Here is a 16,876-nt window from a genome sequence, read left to right as displayed (position 1 = left end):
ATGGAGCTATGAAAAAGTACAGGCTAATAAAGAATCATTAGGATTGGAACACAAGCCAAAAAAAAAACAAATAGATAAATAAATAAATGAAATAAAGTGTGAATGTATAAACATGGAATTATAACTTCTGTGAGTCCGCTTTATATAAATACGTAGTAAAGATTCACAAAGGTGTGAGTTTCTTAATTCGCTTTTCTCATTAGTTTACTTAACTTACATGTGACCCTAAGTTTCCCAGCTTTATCTGTTTTAATTATTTAATGATTTATTCATTTATTTATGTTAAAGACAAATTGGCGTGCTGGGTATTTTGGAACTAGGTCTAATGTTTATGACGTTAATCCCAAGACTCCCCCGTTTAAAGTTATTCTTCTACTTCCGACAGAACCCTTTACTGTATATCATCCATAAGGCGTCTTTATTTTCATTTTCCTTTATATATGCTTTACATATATATTTCTACCGTTCTTTTCTTGGTTCCTTCACTCCAGCTTTTACAAGCCTTCCGAAAATGTCAAAAGTTGGAACACTGACGTGGACGAGAATATTTGGCATTATGCGTTCACGATACCTATTCACTGTAACTTCATTGTCAACATTTAAGGGCTGTGCCTGAAGAACGCCTTCTTTACATATTGCCCCAGGAACGAGAACCCGTGCTGGCATGAGGCCAGTTTAATCATGATCAACAACAGAGTGCTCTGTTTTGATTGACGTGACGATTGTCTGTTCTTTGTCATAGTCTCCTCTCAGGTTGTGTGATTGAAGAATGCATTCACTTCTGCACTAGTACGATGTACGCGTTGGCTACCTGGAGCAATCTTTGTTGGCAAGATTTGTGAAAATAATCGAAGTTAGTCATTCTGTTCAGTTCAACACACACGCGCGCGCGCGACACACACACACACACACACACACACACACACATATACATATATATATATATATATATATATATATATATATATATATATATATATTGCATCATACGCCACGGCGTATATACACATGAGATACTAGTACTGTTATATTATATAGCTACAATTGTTAAACGAAAGCTAATTAATGTATAACTGATGATATAATTATTATATATGTGAAGCATTATATATGCAGACTACATATACATTTGGTGTTTAATAATTGGTATAGTGAGTGATTCTGCAGAGCTGATAAACTGATAATAGAGAATGAGACCACATCTTGACTTGAAAGAATTAAAGCTCACTCCGCATTTGAATAATAATTAAGGTGTTTTACTAATTAATCTACACCGAAATTACCAACACCGTGCCTTCATACTAAACATATATCCAAATGATCTAATAATGAAATGGAGAGAATTTGTTTTTCAAATTTCACGGTAAAGTTTTACTTGCATGCCAGATGAACAACGATGTGAGATTTATATAGCAACTTTGTGTCTGTGTGTGCAAGTGTTTCGTTGGCTGTCAAACTTCCCTGTGACGTTCTTCCGTGAATCGTAAGTGGGGAGGAATTAACATACATTTTTTCTTTCCAGTTGTCAGTGAATGTTTAAGGACTACTTCAGTCCTTTTGGATAAGCGTGGCATTTCATAATTATTCAAGATAATCCGTGTACAAGATGGGAACTCCAAGAGCATCGGGGTTCCGTGGAATCCGAGAAGGTAAGACTAAAGATTTTACAGATGCAGGTTTACACAAAACGGTAAAAATAAAACTGGGCGTTATATTTTGTTGATAGGAGAGTGATTTTTATTCTTACACATTTGTTGGCTTCCTACTGAAGGATCATTTTATTCACACTTGCTAATGGAGTAATTTATAGTGCCCTAGGCTAGTCGTATATTGTATGGTGACCTAGACCTAGTACTAGCTTAGTCGGTATTAGGGACATTCAGTTTATTCTAAATTTCTAATCATTAGTGTTCATTCAATCACTTTAGTTTTAAACATAAGCGCGCCATTACTGTAAAAAGTAAAAGGAAAAAGTTATTATTGTTTAACAGTAGCGTAAGCTCGTTTCGAATGCGTTCTTGCAGTGCATTGCAATGATTGAAAAGGGGTAATTATGTGATATACCAATTTCTTGCTAATTGTGTAGACCAAAATCTTTTTCCCACTTGTTCTCGTGGTGTTTATCAATTTTAGATCATAGGTATTGTGTAGTTGAGGTAAACCACAACTTTTTGTGTTAACCTTAGCCTACACCAAGTCTTCATTAGGGCCTTTGAGTTGTGAAAAGTTGTCTGCGGGTAAATTAAACAACAAGAACTCATTGATCATAAGTAGGCAGTGGGACCCACGTGTGGTTCGTGTGTGTGTGTGTGTGTGGTCTCAGTAACAATCCCCAAAACTACGAAGCAAGACTTGTCACTGGTAATTTCCGAGAGGTAGATCTAGGTAATAGTAACTCAGCGTTGGGTATTTCTTTGGAAATTACAGGTTCCTATAGTATTTGGGTTGCTTATTAAGAATTTACCGTAGTTTTTGTGGGGTCGATTGTAATTACCCCCCAGGGGTTAGTAATAAGCACTTCGAAATACATTTGACACCCTAATCCCTAGTGGCTGTCTTCGTGGGAACGTTCCTTGCAGTCTGATTGCCTAGAATTACAGTTAGACAAACGTCCATTCCCCCTCAGCCTAACCTGACCCAACGTGCTGTGAATCATAAGAGTAAATTATAGAGATGAGTCCTAGCCTAGCTTAACCGTGCATACATCATCGGTCCCTAAAGGAGAAAAGTATCCCTCCACCCTCAAGTGACCTTGATTTTCATAATTCATAGCGTGAAATAAGGGATGTGTCCTAGGGGAACCTTCCTTAACCTTACCTAGGGAGCATGGTCATACCTGGCCGAGGAGGTATAGCCACCAACCTATCCTTGCTTATGGTGCTGTGAAAAGTGCGGGTGGAATACTAAGTGCCTTAAATCCCACGGCGTAACCTAACCGTGGATGCTAGGTCCTAAACGGCAAGTTGGCCTAACCCCTCAGCTTTGTGGAAACTAATAGGGAGTGAGATGCACCTCAAGATTGGTAGAAAAATACATGAATCGGTAAACAGAAGAGCAATTGAAAGGCTATGTGTTAACCTAATGTAACTTGAGGGTACAGGCTGGCTAAGGCCATAGGATAGAATGCTATAAATCACAAAGACGTACTTAAGAAATCCTAGCTTAACCTAACTAAGGGCACTGAGTCCTAACAGGCCGGGAGCTTCTCTGGACATACCCACCACCGAACCTGACTTGAATCACTATATACCTTAAGAGTGAAATGTGGAGATTCATTCAAATCTAAATTTCCGTACCCTAACCTAACTTCTGGTTTCGGGGACTTATTTGTCTAACGTATTAATGATATTTACATTCGATATTGGACATTTTTAACCGCGAGGTGGCCAGTTTTCAAATGCATGCTGTATCAACATCAGGTTTTGGAAAATGAGAGGAATAAAAAACATCTGGATGCTTAACCCTGAGGATTTATGAGAATTTAAGCTGATAAAAAAAAAAAAAGGAAGAACTTGCCTATACTTTGTGTGCCTACATGACCTTATCATGAGGAAACGATGTGCTTAGTGAGATGTTGTTCACATCAAATAGAGTCTAGAAAATCCCGAAACCATTCTACATTACCTGATGAATGGTGTTCTTATCAATATATTACCCCTCACGTTCCATAAGGAATATAATGTGACCGTTATTCGACCGTTGGTACTATTGTATTCCATCTTAACAAGAACTAGAGTATCATATAACACCAATGGAAAATTTTTGAAATACGCCTATGCTCATTCCATAACTAGCCAAAAGCAGACGGTTGGCATCAAGAGCCTTCGGCGAGCGTATCAGTACAATAACAATTGGTAAATTTCCTTAGTATTTATTCATGCATTGATAAATTATCACTATTTGCACCTTGCTGATTTGTTTGTAAGAGACCCTTCCTTTGGCCTTTATTTTGTCCCTTTGGCAGTTCCAGTGTGTATGTGTGTGTGTTTTTTTTTTTTTTTTTTTTTTTTTAGCATCCAAGTTTTCTTATGCTTCCAGTATTAGATAATCCAGGTTTAGGGAAAGATTATCTTCGAAACGTTACCCAAGTGAACGCCCAAATATATAACACTGCTACTATATTCTCGAGCTTAGACTGGAATTAAAAGTAACAGCTGGTAACCTACATTCTAAACATTGCTTGTCATGTGGCTCTGCCAATAATTTACCGGATGTAACGTAATCTGGATTTAACACGCTATAATTTGACACTGAAGGCATTTACTCTTTTTTTAATCCGACTCAGAAGATGTAATTCCTTTGTGGTTTCGAGAATGATCTGTATTAATTTTCAAGGTAATCTTACTGGGAATGATATGAAAATGAAGTTATTGAATTACCAAAACACTTCAGCGAGGAAATTAGTGAGAAGAGAGATGGACTGAATACAAATATGAAGTGATCACTTCAATTAACATGGCTTTTCTTTTATCAAAATGATTACAATATAATATATATATATATATATATATATATATATTATATATATACCTATATATATAATTGTAATATATATACAATATATTCTTATATATATTATTATAATTATATACATTTATATATCAAACCAATATAACCACAATACATACATAGATATATATATATATATATATATATATATATATATTATATATAATATATATGTTTATATATATATATATATATAATATATATATTGAATAGCGTGGGGAAAAAAGAGTTATGATCCTGTTTCAACTATTCATAGTCTTCTACTTTAGAATTTTAATTGATAATTTGAGAATTTAAGGGTTTATTTGACTTCTTGCAAAGAAGAAACCGGTATATGTGGCAAATTTCAGTTAGTAATGAAACTGAATACAAAAAGTCTGCGTCAAAGCATTTCACAAATATCGAATCGAATCATGCACATATGTGTTCATGTATGCGTTCGTCAGTGATGTGTGCGCGCTCTTAGGACAACAGATAAATACCCATTGACTGACGTGTCAGAAAAATTGAATTCAAGACTGTAATGCATAAAACTAAAACTGTATTTATAAACATGGCCTAGCTCTGTAATCAATCTCGCATCTCAGGATTGCTATTGAGTTATTTGATTCTGTCAACTTCGAGCCTGGTATAATAAAAAATAAAACTGGGTTGCCTGTCCAGGCCAGAGCGAGGTGAGTGCCTGGTCTCTCGTCGACTCTAGCCATTGTCTCAGAACCAGATACGTATTTGATCAAACTAGCCACAGTGCCTTCTTAACTCTTCGAATTCTTCTTAAACTTTTTGGATACCGCTTTATAACTGCAAAAGCCTTTCAGGTCCCCAATGCCACTCGGAATCGAACCCGCATCCTGGAAAGAAATCAGATCGGGGGGGGGGGGGGGGGGGGGGGGGTCAACCTTTAATATATATATATATATATAGATATTAATATAATATATATATATATATATATATATATATATATATGTGTGTGTGTGTGTGTGTGTGTGTGTGTGTATGCATAATTACCATTTATCTTTTGTATGTAGTTTACTATGATATATATATATATATCATATATTTTTTTTTTATGGATGTATATATTTATATATGTGTATGTGTGAATATATTTATACATACATATATATAGAGAGAGTGAGAGAGAGCCAAGGCCACCACAAGTCTGGCTTGATTCAAAACGCACGAGAGAGAGAGAGAGAGAGAGAGAGAGAGAGAGAAAGATCCCCTTTGCAAAATTGCTCTCGTAGACCTGTTTACGACCACTTCCCTCGTCATCCGCGGCAAGTTCCTCTCTAATTAGTGTACGCATAATCTCCTTTGGACCCTAATGACGTTGTTTGCCTTTAGAGAACTCATTGGGCATCATGCACCAGGTAATGACGGAATAACACAAAGGAATTCGCTCTTCTAAGTGGTGTAAGCAAGGGAACGAGCCCCTGCAACTTATATAATAATCTGTTTTAGAGATTCTGCATGCGTTTAACAATACCCTTCCCTCTCAGTGCATTGTGATTGCTAATTGTGTGCCGTCTGTTTGTTTCCTGGTATGATTATTGGGCTTCATTGTGACTTGATGTGCTTTGCATCAGTTTTGGTTGGGTTTGTTACAAGTTTCTTTGAAATTGGGTATTTCAAATGCAGGACCTTTTAACTTTACAAATAATATTCATCAGTTAACCAGTTTGGGGTCTTACAATTAAATATTTTATTATATGTGATTTCGACTTGGCAACGTTACTTCCAACCACCTCTTGTTATCCGAGCTTGGGATAAGTGATTCTACAATAGCCTTTCACTGTTATGAAGGTTCGGGTCAAGTAACCTTAAAATCAACGCTATCTTATCCGTGGTTGAGTTTCTAAAGCCACCCTCCCCTCTTTGTTATCTAGGCTAGGTACCGGTAGCTAAAAATAATCCTTCTTTATCCCACTTAGACCGGTAACCCCTATCATTAACTTTCTTCTCCTAGAGTTAGACAAATAACTACTGTCAACCCTCTTCTGTTATCTGGGGAAGTACTAGTCTCCCTACGAAGAATCCTGCGTTATGCAACTTTGGACTGGTAGCCCTGCAAACAATCCTTCTATTTTGCAAGCACAGGATTGTTAAGCCTTTCAATCTTCCCTCTGTTATCCAGTCCTGTAGCCAATAATCCTACAACCAACCTTCCCTAGATATCCAAGCTTGAGCGCTAGTTAGTAACCTTGCAATTAACTATTTTCTGTTATCTGGGCCTGGGACCAGAAAACTTTCAAATGATCTTTCTCTGCTATCCAGGCTCTAACCCCCTGTTACCTGGGCTTGTGTCCAGTAGCCTTACAATGAACCCTCATTGTTATCCAGGCTTGGAACTCGACCATCAAAATATTCTCAATTGTGAGGACTTGGGACAGATAAATCTACCATCAACTGTCTGTTATCCAGGCTTGTGTGTGTCAGCCCTACATCGGCCCTCCTTTATCTAGACTTAGGGCCAGTAGCCTTACAAACGATCATTCTATGTTATCCAGACTTGGGACGGGTAAGTTTGCAATCCAGCTTTGTTATCCAGGCTTCGGACCACTAAACTTACAAGCAGTCCTCCTCTTTTCCAGGCTTGTGACTGATAACCCTGCATAAGGTCCTTCTTTCATTCTGTCTTGGGACCAGTAAACCCACAAGTAATCTTCCCATGGTCTAGGCTTGTGACTGGTAATCCAGGAAAATGTTCTCCTTTTATTCAGGCTTGGGACCAGTAAACCTACAAGCAGTCCTCCTCTTTTCCAGGCTTGCGACTGGCAACCCGGCAAAAGGTTCTATTACCCAGGCTTTATACCAGTAATCCTACAAGCAATCCTCTATTCCTGGCTTGTGGCTGGTAACCCTGCAGTAGTTCCTCCTTTTATCTAGGCTTTGGACCAGTAAACCTACAAGCAATTCTCCTATGTCCCAGGGTTGTGACTGGTAACCCTCGAAAGGTTCTTTCATTCAGGCTTTGTACCAGAAATCTTGCAAGCAATCCTCCTCTTTTCCAGGCTTGTGACGGGTAACCCTACATAAGGTCCTCTTGTTATCCAGGCTTGGGACCAGTAAACCTACAAGCAGTCCTCCTCTTCTCCAGGCTTATATCTGGTAATCCTGCGAAAGGTTCTCCCTTTATCCAGGCTTTGGACTAGTATACCTACAAGCAATCCTTTTCTTTTCCAGGCATGTGACTGGTAACCCTGCAGAAGGCCCTCCTTTTATCCAGACTTTGGACCATTGAACCCACAACTAATCCTCCCAGTTCCGGGCTTGTGACTTAACCCTGCAGAAGGTCCTCCTTTTTTCCAAGCTTGTGACTAGTAACCCTGCGAAAGGTCCTCCTTTTTCCAGGCGTACGATCATTAAACCTTTAAGCTATCCTCCTCTTTTCCAGGCTTATGACTGGTAACCTTGCAGATGTCCTTCTTTTATCTAGACGCGTGACCAGTTACCCTACAAACAATCTTTCTCTGTCATCCATTTTGGGACAGTAACCTTAAACTCAACCCTTTGTCACTCGAGCTTGCTATTGGTAAACCCAGTAAAGTCACCAAATCCCTGCTATCCGGGAATGATACATGTAACCCTTACTGTGACACCCATTTGTTATCCAGGGTTAAGACCGTTAACCTAACACTCAACCCATCCTCGTTATCCGGCCTACTGACCAGTAAACAGGCTTTCAAACCCTCATTGATGTTCAGGTTTGGGACCACATTGAACATATAAATTCTCATGGGCTTTGACAGATGACTGAAGCATATGTCCTTGGTGAACATATAAATATAATCTTGCATTCAAAAAGTTATTTCAAATCTTGGAAGAATGACATGAGTGAGAGCAACAATTAAAGACTTATGCAAAGGTGATACGATAATTACTGTACGTACAGAGTAGATCTCAAACATTTTGAAAGAGAATAATAGCAGTGATAACAACAACAGTAAAGACGATGATGATAATATCAGTGATGACAGATGGAGTAACTGCAACGACAACTGCCAATAATAAAAAAGAAATCCCTGATGATAATGACATTATCAATAACAGTAAAATGGTAGCTGCAAACATAATTATGTTGCGAAAGGGAAAGACTGCAGTGTTTTGTACCAACTTTCCTGAATTTCTCAAGCAGCAGAACACTGGAATCAGAAAGGAATAATGAAGATTGGAGATTAGTGTCAATTATCAACTCGGCAGGGAGACTCAGAGGGGGACAAATCTTCACGTTAAGGAAAACCAGACTCGGAGCTCGACAGTCGCGGCAAGGCGGAGATTGGTCAAAGTGCCGATAAGAAAAATTGCAACCAGAGAGAGAGAGAGGAAAATCAAATTTTAAGGAACCCAGTGTCGAAAACTGTCCATTCTGCTCAGCGGTCAGTATCCCGTAAATCTATTGGACTTTATTTTTTTTAATTCAAGCTAAATGGCAGCTATTCGACTATAGAGGGTAACAGCCAGCGAAGAAATAGGCATGGGGCTAGTCAACGTGTCCTGAAGGGCTTATTGACAACCTAAATCAGTCTTTGGAGCCGCACCCTATAAGGAAAAACCCGTATTATTGACAATATATAAATATATATTCGTGTTGGGGAGAGGTTGGATTTGGACAGTCTTTGCTTAGTATATGCAGATCCTTTTGGTATTAAGATTACAATAGTTAATTTTTCGTCTTTCTTTAAAGCTCCCGATACTCAATGACGCCATTTCAGTTCAGAAATACAGTTTCCGATGTTCCATTACCACTCCCTAGTGACGACAGTAGTACGTTCTTTAAGACGCAGTTGGTGTTCCACAGACTGAAGTTGAACAGTGCTGGGTCGTGTCAGTTTTGAGAAGGATACTCAGTATGTAAGAGACTGCTCAGATTGAAAGGGGAAAGGGATGGACATATTCACGAGGGGAAAAAGAAAACTGAACTGCTAGCAGGAGAAAGGCTTCCGAGGGGGTAGTGCCGTCAGTGCACCTCACGTGGTTCAATGTAGGCATTACGTAAGGTACTTTGATATTCACTTTTTCCATTTTACTTTCCATTTTCTCTCAACAGTTGTTTCATAGTGCAACTGCGAGGTTTTTCCTCACCCGTTGTAGTAGTATGTTGGCCTTTAGCCAACATATTACCACTATGAATGAGAGCAGTAAAGAAGGACGTAGTAGAGGAAGTTGTGATCACCTAAGGGAGTTGAAGTTGGTACAATACTCACATTTATGGGGAATAATTCATAGATGCCCTGGGCACCCTTTAGGTCCTGCGAATAAGCTACCGTGAATTGCGTTGGAAGTTGGTTGATTGATTTTGAGTTATCTGACGTTACACCGACAAGGGTTGTACGTGAAGTTCTGGGCACTGGGAGTTCGCCGCATCATGAATGCCAATACTCACAACGGACAAAGAAGCTTAACACCTGATTTGATTAATCAGTGAAATGAACAAGACGTTTCTTAAACTTGCAACAGACCGAAAGTCTGTTATGAGCAGCTCTTGAATTAGAATTAAAACGATGCCTGATTAAAGGGAGTGACTCCAGTGATCAGAAGTGTTGCATACTCTATTCGCGGGGAGGTAGTTACTTTTGCAACTGGAAACATAATCTTATGGAAGTCTCTACGGTTACTTATTTTCTCATGGCTTTCTCCGGGTTTTTATTCCTGAATCAAGGACGCGTTACGACCTCAATGCTTTTGAAATACTGGCATGTCTTCAACGTACAGTTTCACATATAACTTGTGGTTCGATTATTGATATTAGTGGTTTTCCAGCTTTAAATATTCGTTCGCTCATTTACGCCCGTTCACACATACGTTTACAGATGTGCGGATAAAAAGATACCTAGTTTCTTCCATTTATTATACGAGTATTTATCATAATATTATGATAGGGGGAACATCTGCAATTTTGCACTGGCAACAGAGAAGACTACCAACAGCTGATTACGGTATACATTAAAGCATGAAACGAGTAATTTTATTTTAACAATAAACTGCAGTTGCTTTTAATATCTGGACTATCTCATCGCAGGCTTTAATTTCAATTACGAAATTAGCGTTGGATAAGTTCTAATTTTGGTAAGAAATTAAGTCAAGTTAGCAATCATTAACTGAACGTGATATGCGGCTGTTATTCCAAACAGGCCCTTCAGGAATTAGGTGACAACTGCTGCATGAGTTTCCTCCATCGCTGCTCCCGCGAATTAACTCCTTCACCACAACAATAATACGTAATATCCCAACGACACGGGCTGATATAATCACTGCCTGACTAACGACTTGTTGTCATGTAATGGTAAGGGTGCCGCAGTTTCTCTCTCTCTCTCTCTCTCTCGGTCTCCTTATAATTTGTTCATTATAATGAGCAACTCTTATTTTTCTTTGAAAGGGTTTTTAAAAAGTCTGCTTTGCAGAATAGGTTATCCGTTACCACACACACATGGTGAATGCAGTTGCTGGCTCGAGCCTCACGTGTTTATAAACACGTTTGTGCAACTGCTGGCTCGAGTTTCACGTGCTTATAAACACATTTGTACATGCAGATACAGACATTTAAAATGGTTATGCACGGAGAACCCAGATCATCAAAATAAATAAATAAAACTTGTTTACTCAAATAAATGCGCTCAAAAGGTCGAGCGGACTTGCTCCCAATTCCGCCAAAGGCAAACAAATTTCAAAAATAATTCTGTTTATCTCGTATTATTTATCCACACGAACTGACTGCTACTACCCAAAGGCTCGCAATGGAGCCACTCCCAAATGCATCAAAGCTAAACATATCGGAAAACAAAAACTACTTCTATTTCGGTCTCTATTTCATTTCGCGTGACATGGATTTCATTCGACTCACGAACTAATCTCCGGAGCAGCAAATCAGTCGATAAGTCTGCAGGACTTTTGGATTTCACTTGTAATTGTCGAGAGCTCGTTGACCTGTGTAGTGTCTCAAGCCTTTTTTTTTATCTTATTTTCTTTTCTACTACGAGCTTTTTAATATTTTCAAGGGATTTATTGATTTTTTTTTTGGCATTTATTTTTGTATTATGTATGATGAATGTGTTTTTCAGCTTTGAAAATGAGGCCGGACCCTCGAAACGTCAGCAAGTATAATAAACAGACAAATAGTTCCTGGCGTTTCCTTGTTTATATATATATATAATATATATATATAAGTAATCTTATATATATAATAGATTATATATCTACGATATGATATATCTAAAGAGGAGCCATAAAAACAACAAAATATAGATGAGAAATTGCTATAATTCCGAGACTGCCTGTCTGCTCTCTCGGTAGATGAATGAGGAAAGCGTACTTTTGGTCATCTATCTACCGAAGAGAGACGACGAGCAGTCTCCGAAATATAGTATTATCTCCCTATATTTTCGGTCCGTTTTTATGAGAGTGCCCTTATATATTATCATATATATATATATATATATATAATATGTATATGTATATCTATATATATATTATATATGTATATTATATATATCATATATATATATATATATATATATATATCACATCCATTGCTAGCTCTGAAGAAATATTTTATCCTCCATTTCCGTAGGGTAGCGGCAGTCTTTAACTTTCTGCCTGACCTGGGAACGATCATGACATCAGACGGGACATCAACAAACCCCGATTTATGGGCTATCAACCGATCACAAAGTATGAAGGCCAATAAGGTTTATGAAAAGACTTTGGTCGTCTCCTCAAATAAACGCATCGCTGTTTTAAGGAAAGAAGAGAATCCGTTACACACACGTATGTAGTATGTATGTATGTATGACCTCATGGTGTTATCAGTAGTATTCTCACCTACAAAGTACGATGTCATAATTTCAACTCCTAAGACTGGGAAGGACTCGTAAGCTTTGTCCAAAAATATCACTGGGCTGATTATGACCAAAGCAATAAGTTCTGTACCTGGTAGTTAATCTATTCTTGTGTTTTTCATAAGAGATTTAGACAAAAAATGGGCATGTGGTTGGCAACCTCATCCCAAAATATTGGCAAGAACCTTGTGGTCTGAGCCTTTCTAAAACAGATTAGACTGATTGGAGATGACTTGAGCCGGGTTAAATTCGAGATCCGTTTGCCACCCGTTTTGGCATCAGTAGAGTATATATCTCCCTTTCTTGGGAGTCAGCTGTGATCAGATATTTGTTTGGGCATCAGTTACGGTTAAGAACTTGGTTTGGAGTCAGTTATGATCAGAACTTTGTTTGGAATTCAGATGTAATCAGAGCTTTGTTTGGAATTCAGTTGCGATCAAAGCTTTGTTCGTGAGTCAGGTACGATCAGAACTTTGTTTCCGAGGTAGTTATGGTCAGAATGTTGTGTGGGAGTCGGTTTCAATCAGACCTTTGTTTGGGAGTCAGTTTCGATAAGATTGTTGTTTGGGAGGCAGTTACAATCAGAAATTTGTTTGGGAGTCAGGTGATATCAGAACTTTGTTTGGGAGACGATTATGATCAGAACTTTGTTTGGGAGTCAGTTACGATCGGTTTTTTGTCTACAGACATTGTCTTTTACATAGATTTTCATTATCGATTACACACTCCTCCAAAAGCCGATGTTCCCATTTCTTGAATAGAATATCCAGCTGAAACTTCACGAACAGTCATCGTGATACTTAAGATGGAAATTCACTATTGTTGAAATTCAGTTCTCTACCTAATAAAAGGATATAAAATTGCTGCAATAATAAAGACGCCGTCACATAGAAAAGAACAGTAGCTTAAGCAGTGGAACTGGAGTACAAAATTGAGGGCAAAGACCAAACGCTGGGATCTATGCGTTAATTCAGCTCTGAAAATAAAGTTGAAATAGTTGCTCGGAGAGGGTGGAAAGTAAGATGGGCAGGAATAGAATATGAACAGAGGTATAGTAAAAGGGCTGAAAGGGGTTGCAGCTAGGGGCAGAAGGGAAGCTGCAACGACCCTAAAGTAATACCTGCAGTATACCGTGTGATGTTCACTGATGGCACTATCCTCTCTGCGGGAGTACTTGGGCAGTAAAATAGAAGCGGAAATGATTTGTAAATACCGTGGAAAGTACTGAATAATAATAATGCTTCAAATGTGGCCGATTGCTTGAAAAAATAATAGCAAAACGTATAATGGCTGGCCACATTAAGTTGAATGTTCGCCAGCGCCGAGAAGATTTGCTCTAACCCGTCAGTTTTACTCCCCTAGTGCGTTCGTTACGTAAAAAAAAACATTCGACATTTTGTTTGCCGCGTCCCTGAACACCTACAATATGGCATCAGCAGGTGGAAGGGAAACCAGGATTTACAAATTATTCGTTTTCACCTCTAAAAACTAAAGCTGATGGTTTGTCGTTCCTTGCTAATAGACGATATTGTTGTATGACAGAGCGGAATGGGTTGAAACAATGCAGTTGAACTGACATTTTGAATTTTGACCTTCCATCCGCTGTGAAATTAAATAACGCACATCTGTTACGGAAGAGTTCAATCCATCCTTAAAAGAAACCCGAATGAAAGAAATTAAATAACACTGAATGTTACTATTTACCCCTTTTCAGTAAGCTTGAATACTTTCCAAACTTAGTGTGTCACTGACATTTGAATTGGGTTTGTGAGTCAGGGCATTCGATCAATTCAACTTCCTAGACAGCCTTTCTGAGAACAGGGAGATTACTCCATCCATCCATCTTCTCGAAGGGGATTATGTACACACACACATATATGTGTGTGTTTGAGAAGGGGTCCAGGGACGAGGATGTTGAATTGATCGAATGCCCTGACTCACAAACCCAATACTAAGGAGGGAATTCAAATGCCAGTGACACCTATGAAGAGTGTCAGAAATAACTTTGAAACCGTCAAGAGTGACAGAAATAACTTTGGAACCATCGAGACTGACTGAAATAACTTTGGAAGCCACTCATGCTTACTTCAATGGGGTTACTAGTCTTCATTCAGTGTTATTGCCTATCTTTCATTCGGTTGTCTTCTAAGGATGGATTTAACCCTTCCTTGACAGACGTGCGTTATTTATTTTCACAGCAGAAGGAGGGTCAAAATATATACGCGCGTGTGTTCTTAATATCAAATTTACAAGAAATTCATTCGCTACTAATTTACCAAACTCTAATATCCTTTAAATTCACTAAAATCAATCCAGGTTTCTAAATTTCATTTTGTTGAACGTCCAAAACTTGGCATAAATCCCATTTTTCCACCAACGTTTCAATAGCAACAAAGTTCGCGTTTTAACAGAGAAATTAAGTGGCCAGAGAAAAATGATATTTCAATATAACTGTCAATTAGGTCATGTTATAAATATTATGAGTTGCGAATGAAGTCGTTCTCCTCACGCGTGCTCACGATGTCTGCGAGGACAATTTTTTAATGGAAATGATAAAAACTGATTAATGGAAATAAATGATTAATGGAAATAAAGGGATAATTTCCCGTAATATTAGCTAATCTTACATACCTTGTAGATGTAAAATCATTAACACAGCTTTGTCAAGATAAAGCCAATATCGTTATAAGACTAAACGGTAGAAATATGCACAAAAAGTTGTACTTAATGTCATGTAATATGAACAACTATGAATACATGGAGCAAATCTTGACAAAGCTTAAAAGCTTACCTGATTTTTTTGCTGCAAAAGCTTGATTATTAACTGTGAAAGCGTGTTTAATCGAATTTTAATTTTAAGTCATCCATAGTATTATCATCTTTGAAAAGGATGTTCTTATGAATTTAATTATGATGCTTTCAGCAGTAGTTTGGCTTCTTTTAAGCCAGTTTGAGGACGATTTATGGGTTTAGGATGATAATCATAATTATTAAAATATTTGTGCCTCCAATAAATGTTTAAACTATCATGCCACTTCCTTAACATAGACGTTTATGTACATTATTATTCCTGAGTACACTTAATGTACCTTTATAAGGTTGTTACTGCAGAGGGAAGCCAAAATATGAAAGGGAAATATTATTGTACAATAAAACATGGGACAGTCAAAATGTAAATACACAAGGGCGAAATAATTATGGTGGAAATTACCCTTCACAGTAAAAGACATGCAGAGGCATTCAGTTCACGGAGCACAATGAGTAGGAAGACATTCCTTTGTCGCAGGTTCTTAAAACGAGTGGCGTCTCTATTTTTTTTTCAAAGAGAGACGGAATACAGACGTTCTCGTACATGGGGAGACTGAGGAAGGGAACACGTCCAAGGACAAAGAGGACGCGGGGGTATTCTGTTTCAAGGGAAGACAGGAAAGGGAGAAGCATTCCTTCAAAGAACATGAAAAGGCCGAGACATCTTGTTTCAGGGGGAGTTAGGGAAGGGGCACATGTCAAAGTAGGATGTACGTAGACGTCACGGATGTTCGTTTTCAAGGTAAGACCTAGGGGGAAGGATCTCCACAAAGGACTCCAAGGAAACATATAAATTATTTCATGAGGATACAGGAAAAGGAAACTTTATTAAGGGAAAACAAAATACCTTTTTTTAAGTATAGGGAGACAGTATAGGGAGAAAAAGACGAAACGTTTAAGGAAAACCTAGACATGACCTACCACAAAGGGGAACATTTCTATTGAGAACAGAGCCTTTCACGGGGCAAAGGACACCGGGAAAAAGGGCATTGACAACACAGGCGTTCACTTTTCTGGACACTGGGAGACCATTTCCACACAGAACAAAAAGGGCACGAGACTACCTATCATGGGAGACAGGACAAGGAAAAGAAAAGGAGGACTGACATAGAACAAACATTCCTTGGGAGACAGAACGCAAAAAAGAGAACATCATAATGGTGGCAGAAAAGAGATGAAAATGCTCGTAGAGGTTTAGGTGGTGCAAAGGGAGTTCATTATCTCAAAACGTCAACAAACACTCGGGTTTCATGATCACAACTAAAGCCAAAACAATCAAGACTCACAAGGGCATGTTGATGACGGAGTCCCCCTGGCCTTTCTTGGCGTTGGCGATGCCCTTGACGTTGTTGCCCCGAACAGGGTTCTTGGTGCCATCTTTCTTGGCATCGTCCGAAGGTGCCTTGTCATCCGCGACCTTCAAAAAATGCCCAAATCATAAGCGGGCCAAGCCTCGTGGAATCAAAACATACTTCAAATTACAGAGAGTTCCTGAGATTGTGATCACAAACACACGCACACTGCCGACTGATGTTATGGTCTCATGCAAATCAATACAACCAGAGTAAATGCCAAATCTCTATAAAAAAAAAAAAAAAAAAAAAGACCTTAGGGACGGACAGTGTGGTGTAACTAGGTCATGAATCAGAAACATGAGAATTCTCTTTTCATACGCATTTAGTTCGCTGAGCGGTTGGTTAACGTACTCAACTTGAATT

The 16,876-nt window shown here is 38.5% G+C and overlaps 1 protein-coding gene across 1 annotated transcript in view; it reads right to left on the bottom strand.

The window, feature by feature from the left end:
* The window catches only part of LOC135224324 (probable WRKY transcription factor protein 1), a 59,033-nt gene that overhangs the window by 30,435 nt on the left and 11,722 nt on the right, over nt 1-16,876 (bottom strand). The window contains exon 2 of the mRNA XM_064263223.1: nt 16,445-16,575. Coding sequence (XP_064119293.1) covers nt 16,445-16,575 — 131 coding nt within the window. The remainder of the gene's footprint in view (nt 1-16,444; nt 16,576-16,876) is intronic.

The sequence above is a fragment of the Macrobrachium nipponense genome, chromosome 12 (genome assembly GCF_015104395.2).
Source record: "Macrobrachium nipponense isolate FS-2020 chromosome 12, ASM1510439v2, whole genome shotgun sequence".
NCBI classification, from domain to species: Eukaryota; Metazoa; Arthropoda; class Malacostraca; order Decapoda; family Palaemonidae; genus Macrobrachium; species Macrobrachium nipponense.
Note: the sequence above shows the minus strand (reverse complement) of the source record. Positions and strands in the feature narration are given on the sequence as shown.